The 13,937-nt window shown below is 46.4% G+C and overlaps 1 protein-coding gene across 1 annotated transcript; it reads left to right on the forward strand.

The window, feature by feature from the left end:
- Positions 1 to 3,599: 3,599 nt before the first annotated feature.
- On the forward strand, positions 3,600 to 4,940 carry DRD1 (dopamine receptor D1). The gene has a single exon (XM_028102601.2). It carries the CDS (start codon positions 3,600 to 3,602, stop codon positions 4,938 to 4,940), a length of 1,341 nt encoding a protein of 446 aa, XP_027958402.1.
- Positions 4,941 to 13,937: the final 8,997 nt, after the last annotated feature.

Below are 13,937 nucleotides of genomic sequence, written 5' to 3' on the forward strand. Positions count from 1 at the left end.
GACTGGTATATCATTAAATGTGATGCCATCTGGAACCTGAGCAGTCACCACTGGGCTTTCTATAGATGAGACTCTGGGGGTCTGGGTATTCTGTTTGTAGTTGTCATCCTTGTTTTAATTTAAAGAGCGGTGGGCTCTGCCGGGGTTATTGGCTCTGCGAGGACTTGGGCATTGGGGGCACTTCTCAACTGGCCTTATCCTGGCCTCCAGCGTCTGTTACCTCGATCTTGGTAGTGTGTTCCTTTGGAGTTTTCTTCCCATATGGAGAATGCCAGGGAAGTCCTCCCTCCTCTCGTCCAATCCCATCTGCCCTTTATCTTGGAAAAAGGACCTCACTTTTTTCCTGTTTTCCAGGGTTAATGCTGAATTTCTCCTCCGTGTGTATCTCCAGGTGGAGTGCACGGGAAACATTTCAGGATGGGGTGGGTAGAATGTGGGGAGTTAAATGTTCAAGCCCACATGACCATCTTGAATCAGAAGCATACGTTTAATTTGTACTTATTCATAAAAGGGAAAGAAAGATGAAGTCAAGAAGCGTGGGGGAATGCCTGCTTTAAGGAAAATGATCTGGAAGTATTATGTTAGGCATGGCTTACGGCTCTATAAGAATGTGGTTCTTTGGGCACGTGTGTGGCAAAATTGTCTGTGATTTTGACTCATGACTCATGGTGTTGCTGGGTGTGATGGCGAGGCTGATGGTGGGCGCACAGAGCTGGGGGCAGAGGCACAGGATGGTCTGCCCCGGGAAGACAGTCCTTTCCTTTAAAACCAAGGTGCAGGTTGTACTGGTTAATTTAATGGAATTATTACTCAGGTTCTGGGTTTTTACAGAGAAAACTGTAGCTTCCAATGTGGTGCCGGGTTCTCAAGGAGGCAAGGCTATTGGTTTTCTAATGAGCCCCCAGGGATTTCTGCCCATGGGGGGCTGAATATCTAGGCTCAGTGCCAAGCCCTCTGTAAACATCATCTCATTTAATACTTAGAACAATCCTGCTATGCCATCACCGTTTTACAGAGGAAGAAACCAAGCCCAGGGAAGAGAGAGCCCACACAGCCCGCAGGGCAGGGTAAGGGCGGGAAGCCAGGCAGTCTGACATGGACTCCCCTTGCCCAGGAAGGCACGGCGATGGTGCCACTTAATGTACAAATTCGTTCGAAGTCTGACCTGTGAGGCTTTGTCCAGGGCAGCTGGGAAGAAGCCGGGGAGGTCCTTCTCCACTAGGGCTCTCTTGCCTCCATTTTGCCCTGAGCTCTATTTTAGACCAGTGGGTAATTACTTATTTAGTTCGTTGGCTCTGACACTAGAGCCTGAGCTCCCTAGTAGGCAGTGACACGTAAGTGAAAAGAACACGCAGGCGGGAGTCAGGCAGCCAGCACCTACATTAACTGTAACTTTGAACACCTTTCTGAACCTCATTTTCCACTTGGGCAAAGTGGAGATGACCAGGCCTATGAGAAGGGATTGTTTTAAGGGGTGAACAACGTAAGGTGTGTGCCCGGGACACGGAGGTAGCTCAGTAAATGCCAGTTCTGTCTCGTCTTTTTGAGAGTAAAGCTTGCATCTTGCTCACCCTATCGCCCTTGCTCTTGGCACACAATGAGTGCTCAGGAAAATATACCGATTCAATGAATGCAGAGCCAGCAAAAGGACTTTTTCATTCTTGGCATTTTTTAGTAGAATGAGTCCTAAATGAGGAATACTACGCATCCCCCTTTCCAGGTTTTGGCAGTCGTGGTCGGGGAAATGCCGGTCCGGGCGCGGGTCCCGCGTGAACCCGGGAGCCGGTGCGGGTGAGGTCTGTACCTGTGAGGGTGCAGCGGGGCCGTGGGAAGCCGCCGCCGCCGGCAGAGGGCGCCCCGGGCCTGCCGAGCTCGTGGTGCTGATGTTGGGGCGCTCTCCCGGCGCGGGGCACCGGCTGCAGTCCGGCGTTGACCGCAGCCCGCGACGCGCCGGCTGTCCCCGCGGAGCGGGAAGTGAGAGGCCTCCGGGCGCAGTGGATCGCACCTGCCAGGCGCGCCGCAGCGCCGAGCCCTCTCCGAGAGCGGTGAGTACGGGCGCCGGCGGGGCATTCCTCACCCTAGTTGGGGGACACTTGGAGACAGCGCAGGTCGGACGCCAGCCGTTCCAGGGCTTGGTGTGCGTGGGTGAGTGGGCAGGGTCCCTGCTTGCTTCGGTCTTTGGGAAGGGCGTGGGGTCGACCCCAGTGAATGTCGGTCGGCCGAGCTTCGCTTTCAGGCGTCTCGGGCTTACTCGAGGTACTAACGTCTGGCGGGCCCTGTCGCGTGCTGTCCAGGGGTCCGAGGGTCCGCGCGTTAGCCGGTACCCCAGGGCGTGCGAGCGCTCACCTGGGCGTCCCCCGCCCCCCGTTTCGCCCGCGGCACCATCCAACGGACCACGTGCGGCTGTCGCCCGCAACTCTGCCTGTCAAGCAAAGCCCGCCCCCAGGCAGGGCAGGGGAGGGGACGCGCGGGCGGGGTGGGCTGTGCCCCGCGGGAACCCGGCTGGCCCGTGCGCCCGCCGCTGCCAGCTCGGCGCTCTCTGCCTGGCGTTCCCACGGGCTCCCGGGAGCTAGCGGATAGTGCGGCGGAGAGGCGCAGAGCCCTGCCCCGAAGGGCCAGAGGCCACCCGAGGGGCGCCCGGGCGCTCGGTTCTGGGAAAAAGGCAGCAAAGGAAAGAAGCTCTCCAAGTGACTAGTCCTGGAGGTACCCTCTCTCAAGGATGCGCCGAGCGCCCGGGAGCCCTTTTCCCGGGTGTCCTCGGCTTTAAACAATCATTAGCCTTTGGAGGCAGTAGGGCAGCGCCGGCCCCGGGGGACCTGGCCTGGGAACATTTCCCAAACCTGCCCTGCGATTTTTGCGCCATCAGGAGCCAGACCCCGGCTGCGCGCGCGGGGCAGGAGTCAGGCGCACCTCCTGGGCGTTGCGGAGCTGCGGCGCCTAGCAAAGCCCGCTTTCCGAGCTCCAGGGGCTTTGAGAGAGACAACCTCAAGGCAAGGTAGGTGGCTCGGACTGAGTCGAAGTGGATTTGATACGGATAAAGCTGCGATGGGCTCAAGTCCTGGCGAACAACCTTTGCTTTCTTTTTGCTTTTTTAGGGCGTTTGGGGAGCTGCGGTGGAGCCAGGGGCTTGGAGGAGTGAGGCATGTATTTTCAGCTGCACCTTCAAAAGGGGAGAATTCCGTCACCACCAGAGAGGCAACAGCCCCAAAATATGACTACGGTTGCCTAGATCCGCAGAGGCCTGGGAGTCTCTGGTTTGATAGCTTAGAATATGCTAAAAAGCCAATGCCTTCCATGGAGAATTGAAGGGCCAGCTGGTCAACAGGACAGTGACCTGGAGCAAGGGAGTCAGAAGACAGTCGTAACAAGCAAGAGGGGCCTTCCAAGGGACTGACTTGGGTTGCCAAGGGCAGGCTCCTGCCACGCAATTGTTGCAGCCCTCTGATGGAATGCTGGTGAGGTCCTCCACCTCGGGGAGCCGTCGGGGCTGTGCCAGGGGCTGCCTGGTGAGTGAGAACTCCTGCAGGTGGGACTGACCCCTCATCCCTGCTTAGGAACTGGAGGGTGTCAGAGCCCCCTATGTGCTCTCCCTCCGCAAGATGAGGACTCTGAACACCTCTACTATGGATGGGGCTGGGCTGGTGGTAGAGAGAGACTTCTCCTTCCGCATCCTTACAGCCTGCTTCCTGTCTCTGCTCATCCTGTCCACACTCCTGGGGAACACACTGGTCTGTGCCGCTGTCATCAGGTTCCGACACCTGCGGTCCAAGGTGACCAACTTCTTTGTCATCTCCTTGGCCGTATCGGATCTCTTGGTGGCTGTCTTGGTCATGCCCTGGAAAGCGGTGGCGGAGATTGCTGGCTTCTGGCCCTTTGGGTCCTTCTGTAACATCTGGGTGGCCTTTGACATCATGTGCTCGACTGCGTCCATCCTCAACCTCTGTGTGATCAGCGTGGACAGGTATTGGGCCATCTCCAGCCCCTTCCGGTATGAGAGGAAGATGACCCCCAAGGCAGCCTTCATCCTGATCAGCGTGGCATGGACCTTGTCTGTACTCATCTCTTTCATCCCAGTACAGCTCAGCTGGCACAAGGCGAAACCCACAAGCTCCTCTGACGGCAATGCCACTTCCCTGGGTGAGACCCTGGACAACTGTGATTCCAGCTTAAGCAGGACATATGCCATTTCATCCTCCCTGATAAGCTTTTATATCCCCGTGGCCATCATGATTGTCACCTACACCAGGATCTATAGGATCGCCCAGAAACAAATACGGCGCATCTCGGCCTTGGAGAGGGCAGCAGTCCATGCCAAGAATTGCCAGACCACTACAGGTAATGGAAACCCAGTGGAGTGTTCTCAACCAGAAAGCTCCTTTAAGATGTCCTTCAAAAGAGAAACTAAAGTTCTGAAGACTCTGTCCGTGATCATGGGGGTCTTTGTGTGCTGCTGGCTTCCTTTCTTCATCTTGAACTGCATGGTGCCCTTCTGTGGGTCTGGGGAGACCAAGCCCTTCTGCATTGATTCCATCACCTTTGACGTGTTTGTGTGGTTTGGGTGGGCTAATTCCTCCTTGAACCCCATCATTTATGCCTTTAATGCTGATTTTCGGAAGGCATTTTCAACTCTCTTAGGATGCTACAGACTTTGCCCTACCACGAATAATGCCATAGAGACGGTTAGCATCAATAACAATGGGGCTGTGGTATTTTCCAGCCATCACGAGCCTCGAGGCTCCATTTCCAAGGACTGCAATCTGGTTTATCTGATCCCACATGCAGTGGGCTCCTCTGAGGACCTGAAGAAGGAGGAGGCAGGTGGAATGGCCAAACCCTTGGAGAAGCTGTCCCCGGCCCTATCTGTCATATTGGACTACGACACCGATGTCTCTCTAGAGAAGATCCAGCCTATCACACAAAACGGACAGCATCCAACCTGAACCCTGAGATGAATCCGGCCAGACAGGCTCATCCCAAAAACTGGAGGAGATTTTCAGTGGCTTGCTGTTAGGAAACCAAGGTGTGGTGAGACTCAGATGTCAGGCAAGCCTCCTCTGCTGCTTTTCCTTAAACACACTAACTATATTTTAAAATACATTTCAGTGTGTTTTCTGTGTTGTTCATAGTGAATCAAAGAGGGACATATGTGAAGTGAATGTTCACAGGGACATGTCTTTGGCTCCAAAATTATTTTTAGAAACTGATTCTTATCTTAGGACTTAAAAAATAGGGCACAGAATCAACAATGAACAGCATTGCTTAAAAAATAAATCCTTTCCAGGAAGGAAATGAGAAGGGTCGAGTTTGCTGTGTACAAACAGGTGCTAACACTGGTCCAAGCAGAGTTTTCAGATTGTAAAGGTAGGTGCATGCCTTCATAAATTATTTCTAAAAAATAATTGAGCCTTACAGTAGGAGTGGGATTTTTTTTCCAGACTTGAGAGATGTTTTGTTGATAATGGTTTTATTTATTTATTGTATTATATGGATATTTTAAATTTATTAAATAAATCTATATTTATCAGATGTCATAGGATAAACTAATGAATTATCTGAGACCTTACAATCACATTTCGTCCATCTAACTAGCACTTTATTGGCCAATGAAACAAACAGACAAACTCTGAGATTCTAAATGCTCATGGGTAACTTCCAGAAACAGCAAAGACTGATAGGAAATGAAGTTGTGATACTTCTTTAAAATTCATTGGCATTAATAAACACGAGGTGAGAATTGACAAATGCTGTGAATGTTTTTTTTTCTAGAAAGATTTTGAAAAACTTAAAAAGGCATAGCTACTATTGTGTTCAAATTTTTTTAAATGACAGAGACTTTCCCAGGAGAAAGATTTGCAGTTCTGTAAATAATCTTAAATAAAAGCCAGCTTCAGAAGGACCTGACTTGAGATTTATGACCTTAGGTGGTAATAAAAAGTATGTGCCACTTTGTATTTATGTAAAATACTTGGCCTTTTGCGTCTTTCTCATTTCAGTGTCAGATAGTTTTTCTGAACCAACAAGTGGCTGTCCTGGTTAGATACGTGTAGTGAAGACAGTAGGTTTCCTTAATATTTGGGTTATAACAGTCTCACCAACAGACAAAGGTCAAATCCTGCATCTCCATCTTACCAGGTCAAATCACACCACTCAGTGGGGCGACTTTTTGTAGTGCTTTAATCTGAATTTAGAATTGATTTTTTTTTTAAGTCTAAATGTTAATAGTATACTAACGAATAGTGCCTCATTATCATCCTCAAGTTAGACACTTCTCTTGGTGGAAATAAAAGGAGACCCTTTCTCTTTGGGTGTGTTAAGTGCTCCAAAGCCGCCAGGATCTCTATTGACAAAGGCTAGCTCCTTCTCTGTGCTTTGGAATCAAGTTCCTATCTCATCATCTCAACTGTATAAAGTATCATGAGTCTGTTTTGCCAGATACTCATTCATGTGGGGGCATTTCAAGAGAATTTCTTTGAAATGTTTACAGAGTATTCTTGTTGATAAGCAATGTACACAGTGTTTAGATGAAATGGGTAACAAGAAGGAAATCTACTGAAAAATATCTCCTGCATCAGGTCCGTGTTATTTATGCATTGTGAATGTTTCTTCATTTTATTGCCTGTATGCTTTCTTACATATAATAAAATTATTTTGTGAACTCAAATCAATCCTGATTGAGCTGTGTTGCATTTGTTAAGTGTGTTTTAAAAACGGGGCTATTTCAGACCTATGAGTAAGAAAACATGGGCATTTTCGAGGATACCTTACTTTTGCTTTTCTTTTTAATGGAAATTTCTCCTATTATGTATGCCACAGGTTGCCTTTGAATATTTAAACAGGAAATGTTTTTGACTTGGACTACACACTCTTGTGGGGTTTTTTGGTCTTAAAAAAATATTTTTTGAAAAGAAACTCTCTTCACTTGCAGGATTATTTTACTTTTCATTTCACAGATTTGAAAGCTTTCTAAAATCTCTGCTTTTTCTTTCGAAGAGCCCTGAGATATTAAGTAATATAAAAATCACAGAAAAGCCTGTGGCTTGCTGTGGGTTGTATGGTCCCTCAGCTTATGGCAACTACTGTATTTATGGGTAGTGTTTGTTTTAAGAGTAAAATATAACAAGAATTTCTTTCTGGAGAAAATATACAGTTGTGATGTTGGGCTTATCAAAATATCTTATGGGGCATATCCATCAGTCCTGCTAAACCTGCTTAGTTAATGTGCTAACCTTTTTTTTTTCATCCTGAAGAAGGAGAACGACTGAACAGCAGGGGATGTAGAAATTAAGGGTTAAGTTTATAATTTGGAACATCACACAACAGATGGTGTCTTTTTAAATTCCATATTTGCCTTCCCCAGGCTTTGGCATATAATGAACACATCTAGAATGAACACCCATAAAGCACGATACCTTTTCTTTCTGCTTCCCGACTTTCTGGATATCTTTATTCTTTGCAGTTTAATTTTGTTCCTTAGTTAGTAGTCCAGCAGCACCAACTATGATACTCAGGGTTGTCATTGTCCAGCCAATGAAACATGGCACAAAAGCTTTCCCTATTTATTTCATTGGCAGAGTGAAAAATAAATGACATGTCTAGAAACTCTATTAAAGAATTATAAAATTCAGTACACCGTGGATGAGACTGTACTTTGGGTTCCTGGCACTCAGGACTGATAAAAGTATCTTATGAAGTGTTGATTTTACTGATAGAATCTTTCAGAGAATTTAACTTATAACCATAAAAGCAAAAATACATTATGATTTTTATTTCATTTTTAGCTATCGCGATAAGGCTTCATAATGCTAAACATATGTGAAACACTTTAGCAAGGTAGAGAGAATTTAAAAGAGGTGTTCTTTTTCCCTTTCTAAGAAGATGCCTTTCCTGGTCAAATAGATGCAGAGCTCTTACAGGTGATGGAACAACAGGAAGTCCTATGGAAGGGGGACTGAGCCCTGGGCTTCAGCAGGGAGATTTGGGGTGTGCGTGGAAAAGTCACTGCTTTCTCCTGGGATCTAAGCAGTGACAGTCTCTGAGTCTTACTTGTCCTGATTTATTAAACGGGAGGAACAAAACCTCTGCATCAACTTCTTCGGTGGAGGGATCGCTCCAAAAGGCAAATCAATACATAATCTAATTTCAGGGACTTTCTGATTTCTCCACTCTCTGGGGCTCCATCATGATTCCTGCCCTGGCCTGATTCCCTCCCTGGCCTGCACCAGCAGCATATCACCTGGATCCTTCCACCCCCTCGGAGCCAGTTCACACATGGGGGCCTGTTAGGCAGAAAACACAGGCTTTGTTTCAGACAGACATGGGTTCACCTTGCAGCTACCACTTTCAGGCTGTGTGAGAGTAAACAAGTGTCTGTACTTCTCTGAGCCTGCTCACCCATTTGTGACATGGGAATAAACATGCAGGTTCTCATGAGGGTTTAAATGAAGCTAATGTCTATAAGGGTACAGAGCAGTGAAATGTTGGGCTCACTGATTCTTTACTGGATCTCTACTTTGAAGGGGTTGATGACAATATTTATTGCATTGGTAATAATGGAACTGCTTTTCATGTGTTGTCTCTCATGTTGGCTTGAAGCAAATGGAAATGACCTTTAGGACTCGTAGTCTGGGATTATCCCAGACACTGTTTTCTTTTGCTTTGGGTATCTGGTATTCCAGAAGCAAGTGTTTGTTAATATCTGCGTGGTTAAGACAACTGCCTTAATTTATCACTAGATACTGACTAAATTAACCTATCCATGATGTTTGAGTCTATGAGATCTACTTACCTTGCAAAATTTGTTTCAGGAATAATGAGCTGATGGCTGGTTGCCTCTGAGCTGTGAAAACTAGGACCTGGTGCTCTGCACGATCTGGTTACTGTGGTCGTTTGAAGGAACTAACGCAGGGGATCATGAGATTGTAGTATTATATAGATTAGATGCACCTCTGTGGATTTCTTTGTGATTTCCTGGGTAGAAACATGACATAATCAACGTGTTTATTTTTATAGAGGATTGAGGGGATGGTGAGTATTATAGCACAGAGAACCCCTCTAAGATTTTGTTACCAGGCCAATCTAGCCAGGTCGCCTTCTGTCATGTTAAGTAACTTCCATGTGATGTACAGAATTAAAAGAAAAGAGAGAGAGAGGAAAGCAGCATTTGGACTTTAGAGTGTTACATCATTCAAGATTTGGGAGTTGTAATTTAAATAGTATTAGAAGCTCAAGAGTAATCTCTGGTTTAAAAGGGTTTAACTTTGTAATCACTATGTGACCATGTACAAAACCACTTAAATTCTTTCTCATGTTCGTAGAATAGATATCCTACTAGCTCTCAAAATTGGTAAATGTTTTTAGCAACTGAAGAGGATCTTCCCTGAATTATGTCTGCAGAAGGGAACGCACCCAGCAGAAATGCTAGCAAAGGGGCAGGAGATAGTGGGACCTGGGAGGGCTGAATTGAGGGGCAGAGTTTTTTACTTCATTTGCAATTTTTTTTAAAGATAAGTAGTTTGAGGGCGCCTGGGTGGCTCAGTTGTTAAGCGTCTGCCTTCGGCTCAGGTCGTGATCCCAGGGTCCTGGGATCGAGCCCCGCATCGGGCTCCCTGCCCCACGGGAAGCCTGCTTCTCCCTCTCCTGCGCCCCCTACTTGTGTTCCCTTTCTCATTGTGTCTCTCTCAGATAAATAAATAAAATCTTTAAAAAAAAAGATAAGTAGTTTGGATAAACTATTCTACATCCCTTGAAATAGTTTTTTCATCTTTGTGATAAGGGGGTTAGAAGAGATGATTTCTGAGATATTATTTTGGTGTGACAATACTAGATGTGAGATCCATCATGGGCAAAACATGAGTCCGATAGATTTCCCCTGACACGTTTCCCAAACCTCCATTCTCTTTTCTATTAGAATGCTTACAGAGTGATATTTATAAAATGCAAAGATGACTGTGCTATGCCCTTGCTTAAAATTCTTCAATAACTCTCAATTACTTTCAGGCAAAAAAGGCCCTTTTCTTTCAGGCCCCTGGTGGCCTCTGGAGCTTTGTCCGCTGGCATTATCCCACTAGCAGTGTTCCTACAGACATTCTGAACTTCATACAGTCTGGGTAGCGTACAAAATCTTTCCTTATCTTCTTCGCTTTTGCACATGCCATTCCTTCTGCCAGGAACACCCTTCCCTGCTGCTTTTGTTTGCCTGATCCCACCAATGTTTTAAGATTCAGTAGGGCGTACTTGCAGAAGACCTTCCTTGGCACCTTATTCCTGCCTCTACTTCTCTTATTTCTTTCTAAGGGCTTACCCTGCCATAATGAAATAATCTCCTTACTTCCTTATCTTTCTCCCTAGATTATGAGCATTTTGAGAGCATAAGGGATTTTATTTTCTTTCCCTCTCTCTAAATATTTCTAAGCACCCTGCTCACTGTCTGGCGTACAGGATTTGCCCATTAAGTCTTTGTTGAATGAAAGAAAGAACAAGTCAAAGCAGAGGGTGTTGAAGCCACAGTTTTAGTGAAGTCTAATTCTGGGGGCCTTGGTACAGATGTGTAGGTCTGCTAGGCTCTCCCCAATGTCTTTGGTCTCTCTAATCTCCATGTGGTCTCTGAGGGCCCGCAGCTCCCTGGGGTCTGATATATTTGTATAGGATCATTGTGTACACACACACAGATCCACACACAAGTGTGTTTTGTATATGATTTGATGCTATTTGTAATGAATAACCTTTTTTGAGCATTTTCTATGATTCAGGTCATGTGCCGGATGCTAGAAATGAACCAGACCTCTGTCCCAATCTTTGAGGAGTTTGAAGTAGAGACAGATAGGCAAATAAATACGCCATCACCAAAGAATGTTGTGAAAGTAAAATGTATGGAGAAAGAAAATGTTTTCTTCCAGGCAATGCCACTCATTCTATTGAGTGCCAGTAACCATCTTCCCGTATCATGCCCCACACGGTCCATGCGGGGTCTCATTCCATCCTCTCAGCCGTCCTGTGACGTGGGTACCGTTATAATCACCCCCACTTTACACATCAAAATCACAAATATTCAGAGGGGGCACGCTGTGTGTCCGACGTCCCACAGCGAGTAAGCGATAGGGCCAGTTTGAATCTAGGTCCCACAGGCTGTCAAATTAATTGCTTTGGGGGTAGCCTCCACCCTCTGCAGGGGCCCTCTTCAGTGCATCTGGAGAGTTTGCCAAGTGGTCTGGTGATAATTGTTGGGCAAGCGTACAAGCCCCTCCCCGCAGCCCTAGGCACCTGTTTACTGCTCTCACATAGACTCGGATGGGCACCCCTTAGCTCTTCCTGCATTCGGGGCAGCTTTCCTCCTCTTGTCTTCATCTGTTTGAACCTCATCTCAGGCGCCAGCCTTACTGGGAATCCTCCAGCCCTTCCGTCCCCAGGCTGGAGTCCTGCAGCAGGGTGTGCATCCTTGTCGCGTGTGGTCGCGTCTCCTGTGTCTCAGGGGAGCTCCTGGAGGCACAGGCTGTGTCCTTTCCCACCCTCTATTCTCAGTGCCCAGCACAGCCTGGCACACGGGAGGTGCCGAAGTTAATATACTTCGGAAATGAGTGAATTCATAACTTTATGAAAAGGTTTAGGTCGCTGCTTATACATATACCTTCATTTTCACTTTAGGGTTTAGCCTGCTGCAGTTATAAGGGCTGATCTCCTCTACTAAGTTAGATGTCTCCATCAAGGACACAATCGCAGGAAAATAATTGGAACGGTATTTAAACGGCAAACTAGGGCTCTCTCTCATATCGGTGCGCATGGATAGTGAGTGACCAACCCTTTCACACAGGAGAGGAAATGTCAACCAAATGTCACCAATGTGTTCTGAGATTATCTAGCCACATGCATGCTGTTTTGAGACTGAGTTTTTAGGTCAGATGTATTTAGCATTATAAACATATTGACTGTAATTTAGATAATGTCCAGTCCCATTTCTAAGATGCCGCTTTAACACACAACTGCTGTTGGCTATTAGACTGGGGGAAGGAGGGAGCTCCATGTTAATTCTGCCAAAACAGCTGTGGGTTTTTCCTCGCTTGATGGTGGGATCACCATAAAATAGTGCTTCTGTTACAGGGGAGGATTAAAGAGGATCTTTTCTGAGAGGGACCAGGGGCAATAAGGTGACAGTTTGTTTAAGAAGCTTGGTCATAATACACTCAAGGCAAAAGCAAATTTTAATGCCGTTTTCAGTGAGAATCCATTGCGCCCATATTGAAATTAAAGCTTACTTGTTTGCTCATGCAATGTGGAATGTTGCACTCGGATGAGGCTCCGTCAAGCCCAGCAGCAGAACCTCTGGACTGGGATGGCAAACAGCCGGTTTCTTGCTCTGCTCACAGGAGTGTAAACTGATACGGCTAATTGGCAGGGAAAGTTGGTGGTAGCAACCAAACTTACAACATGCACGCAATCTGATCTAACGATTCCACTTCTAGCAAATTGGCTTACATATGTCCTTACCTCTGTGCTCAGGGGTGCCTGGGTAAAGGAGGCAGTCTTGCTTATAAAGCCCGCTGAAGACAGCCTAAGTGTCCAGTCATAGGGGAATGCATAACTAAGATATAGGATGTCCATGGCGTGTGGTAATTAAAAAGAAAGCGGATCCATATGCACTATTACAGAAGGCTTTTCATGAAGTGAAAAAGCAAGTTACAAAATTATCTGGACAATACGATTCCTTTTATGTAAAACGATATAGGAATTACATATTTCTTATGTAAATTCATAGACAAAGATGTGGGAAAATGCCTGCCTTCTTAAAAACAGTAGTATCTCAGGGCGCCTGGGTGGTTCAGTTGGTTAAGCTTCTGCCTTTGGCTCAGGTCATGATCTCAGGGTCCTGGGATCGAGTCCCACCTCAGGCTCCCCGCTCAGCGGGGAGTCTGCTTCTCCCTCTCCCTCTGCCCCTCTCCCTGCTTGTGCTCTTTCTCTCTCAAATAAATAAATAAATGTCTTCAAAAAAAAAAAAAAAAAAACCCGAGTAGTATCTCTAGGGAGAGGAGTGAGTTTTGGGGAGACACAGTGGGGGCAGCTTTCACTTTTTACTTTGTGTATTTCTTGGTTTTTATAAGACGCTTGGGTTTATGTGTATTGTGCACGTAATTAAACATTTTTTTAAAGAAACAGGCTGAACTGACACGAGGCAAGTAGAGTTTCAGTCGTGGTTACTGGGGGAGGAGAGGAGGCTTGGGCATACCCTTGAAAGAATGAACAGTAATTGAACACCTTAAAATGTGTTCACGTGTGAACATTTCTCGATTGATCGTCAGAGCCTGATCTCACTGAGGCTGGGTGAGGTTCTGGACTGGCTCGTGGAAGCTCAGGGGCCCGTGCAGAGTGGGAGATCTTGGCCTGCCAGCTTCCTTTCCCCCCAGGACATGACCCTCGTCCACTACATGGGGTTGTTAGTTTTCCACACAAAATATCCTTTTTTTGCTGAGCTTCCACAGAGCCCGTATTTGGAATAATCATGTTGATCAAATGCATCTCATTTAGAAAACAATAGGATGTGTGGCCTTTTGATAGGTTAAAACATTTCCTCTGTTCAGCTTTTGGGAAGTGATGAAAACACAACAGGGTCCTTGCGAACCCCAACTTGGGGGTCATGAGTGAGAGCCCATCTGAAGTCCTGGGAGCCGACAAAAAGCAACACTTGTTAGGGGCCTGGACTGCTTTAAACCTTTTGTAGGCTCTCCAACACTCTCTAATTTGAGTTGTCCCATTGTACATCACATCAAACATATAAAAATGCTCTTATATCTCTCTTAAATATAATTTTATTGCTGCAAAAATGATGGATATTTAATGTTGTTCTGAAATTATTCATAATGTCCATCTTGCAGTTATTTTGTCATATTCTGAACCAATACATTTCCCCCTCTGTTTTCAAACATCTCTGGGTGCTTTGGGGAAGCTCA

This window comes from Eumetopias jubatus, unplaced genomic scaffold (assembly GCF_037043125.1).
Source record: "Eumetopias jubatus isolate StellerSeaLion01/CBP00866 unplaced genomic scaffold, mEumJub1_p1.0 scaffold_5, whole genome shotgun sequence".
Lineage (NCBI taxonomy): Eukaryota > Metazoa > Chordata > Mammalia > Carnivora > Otariidae > Eumetopias > Eumetopias jubatus.

Bases quoted from the DNA above. Each gene is read 5' to 3' on its own strand.
- DRD1 (XM_028102601.2), top strand. From the start codon at position 3,600: ATGAGGACTCTGAACACCTCTACTATGGATGGGGCTGGGCTGGTGGTA.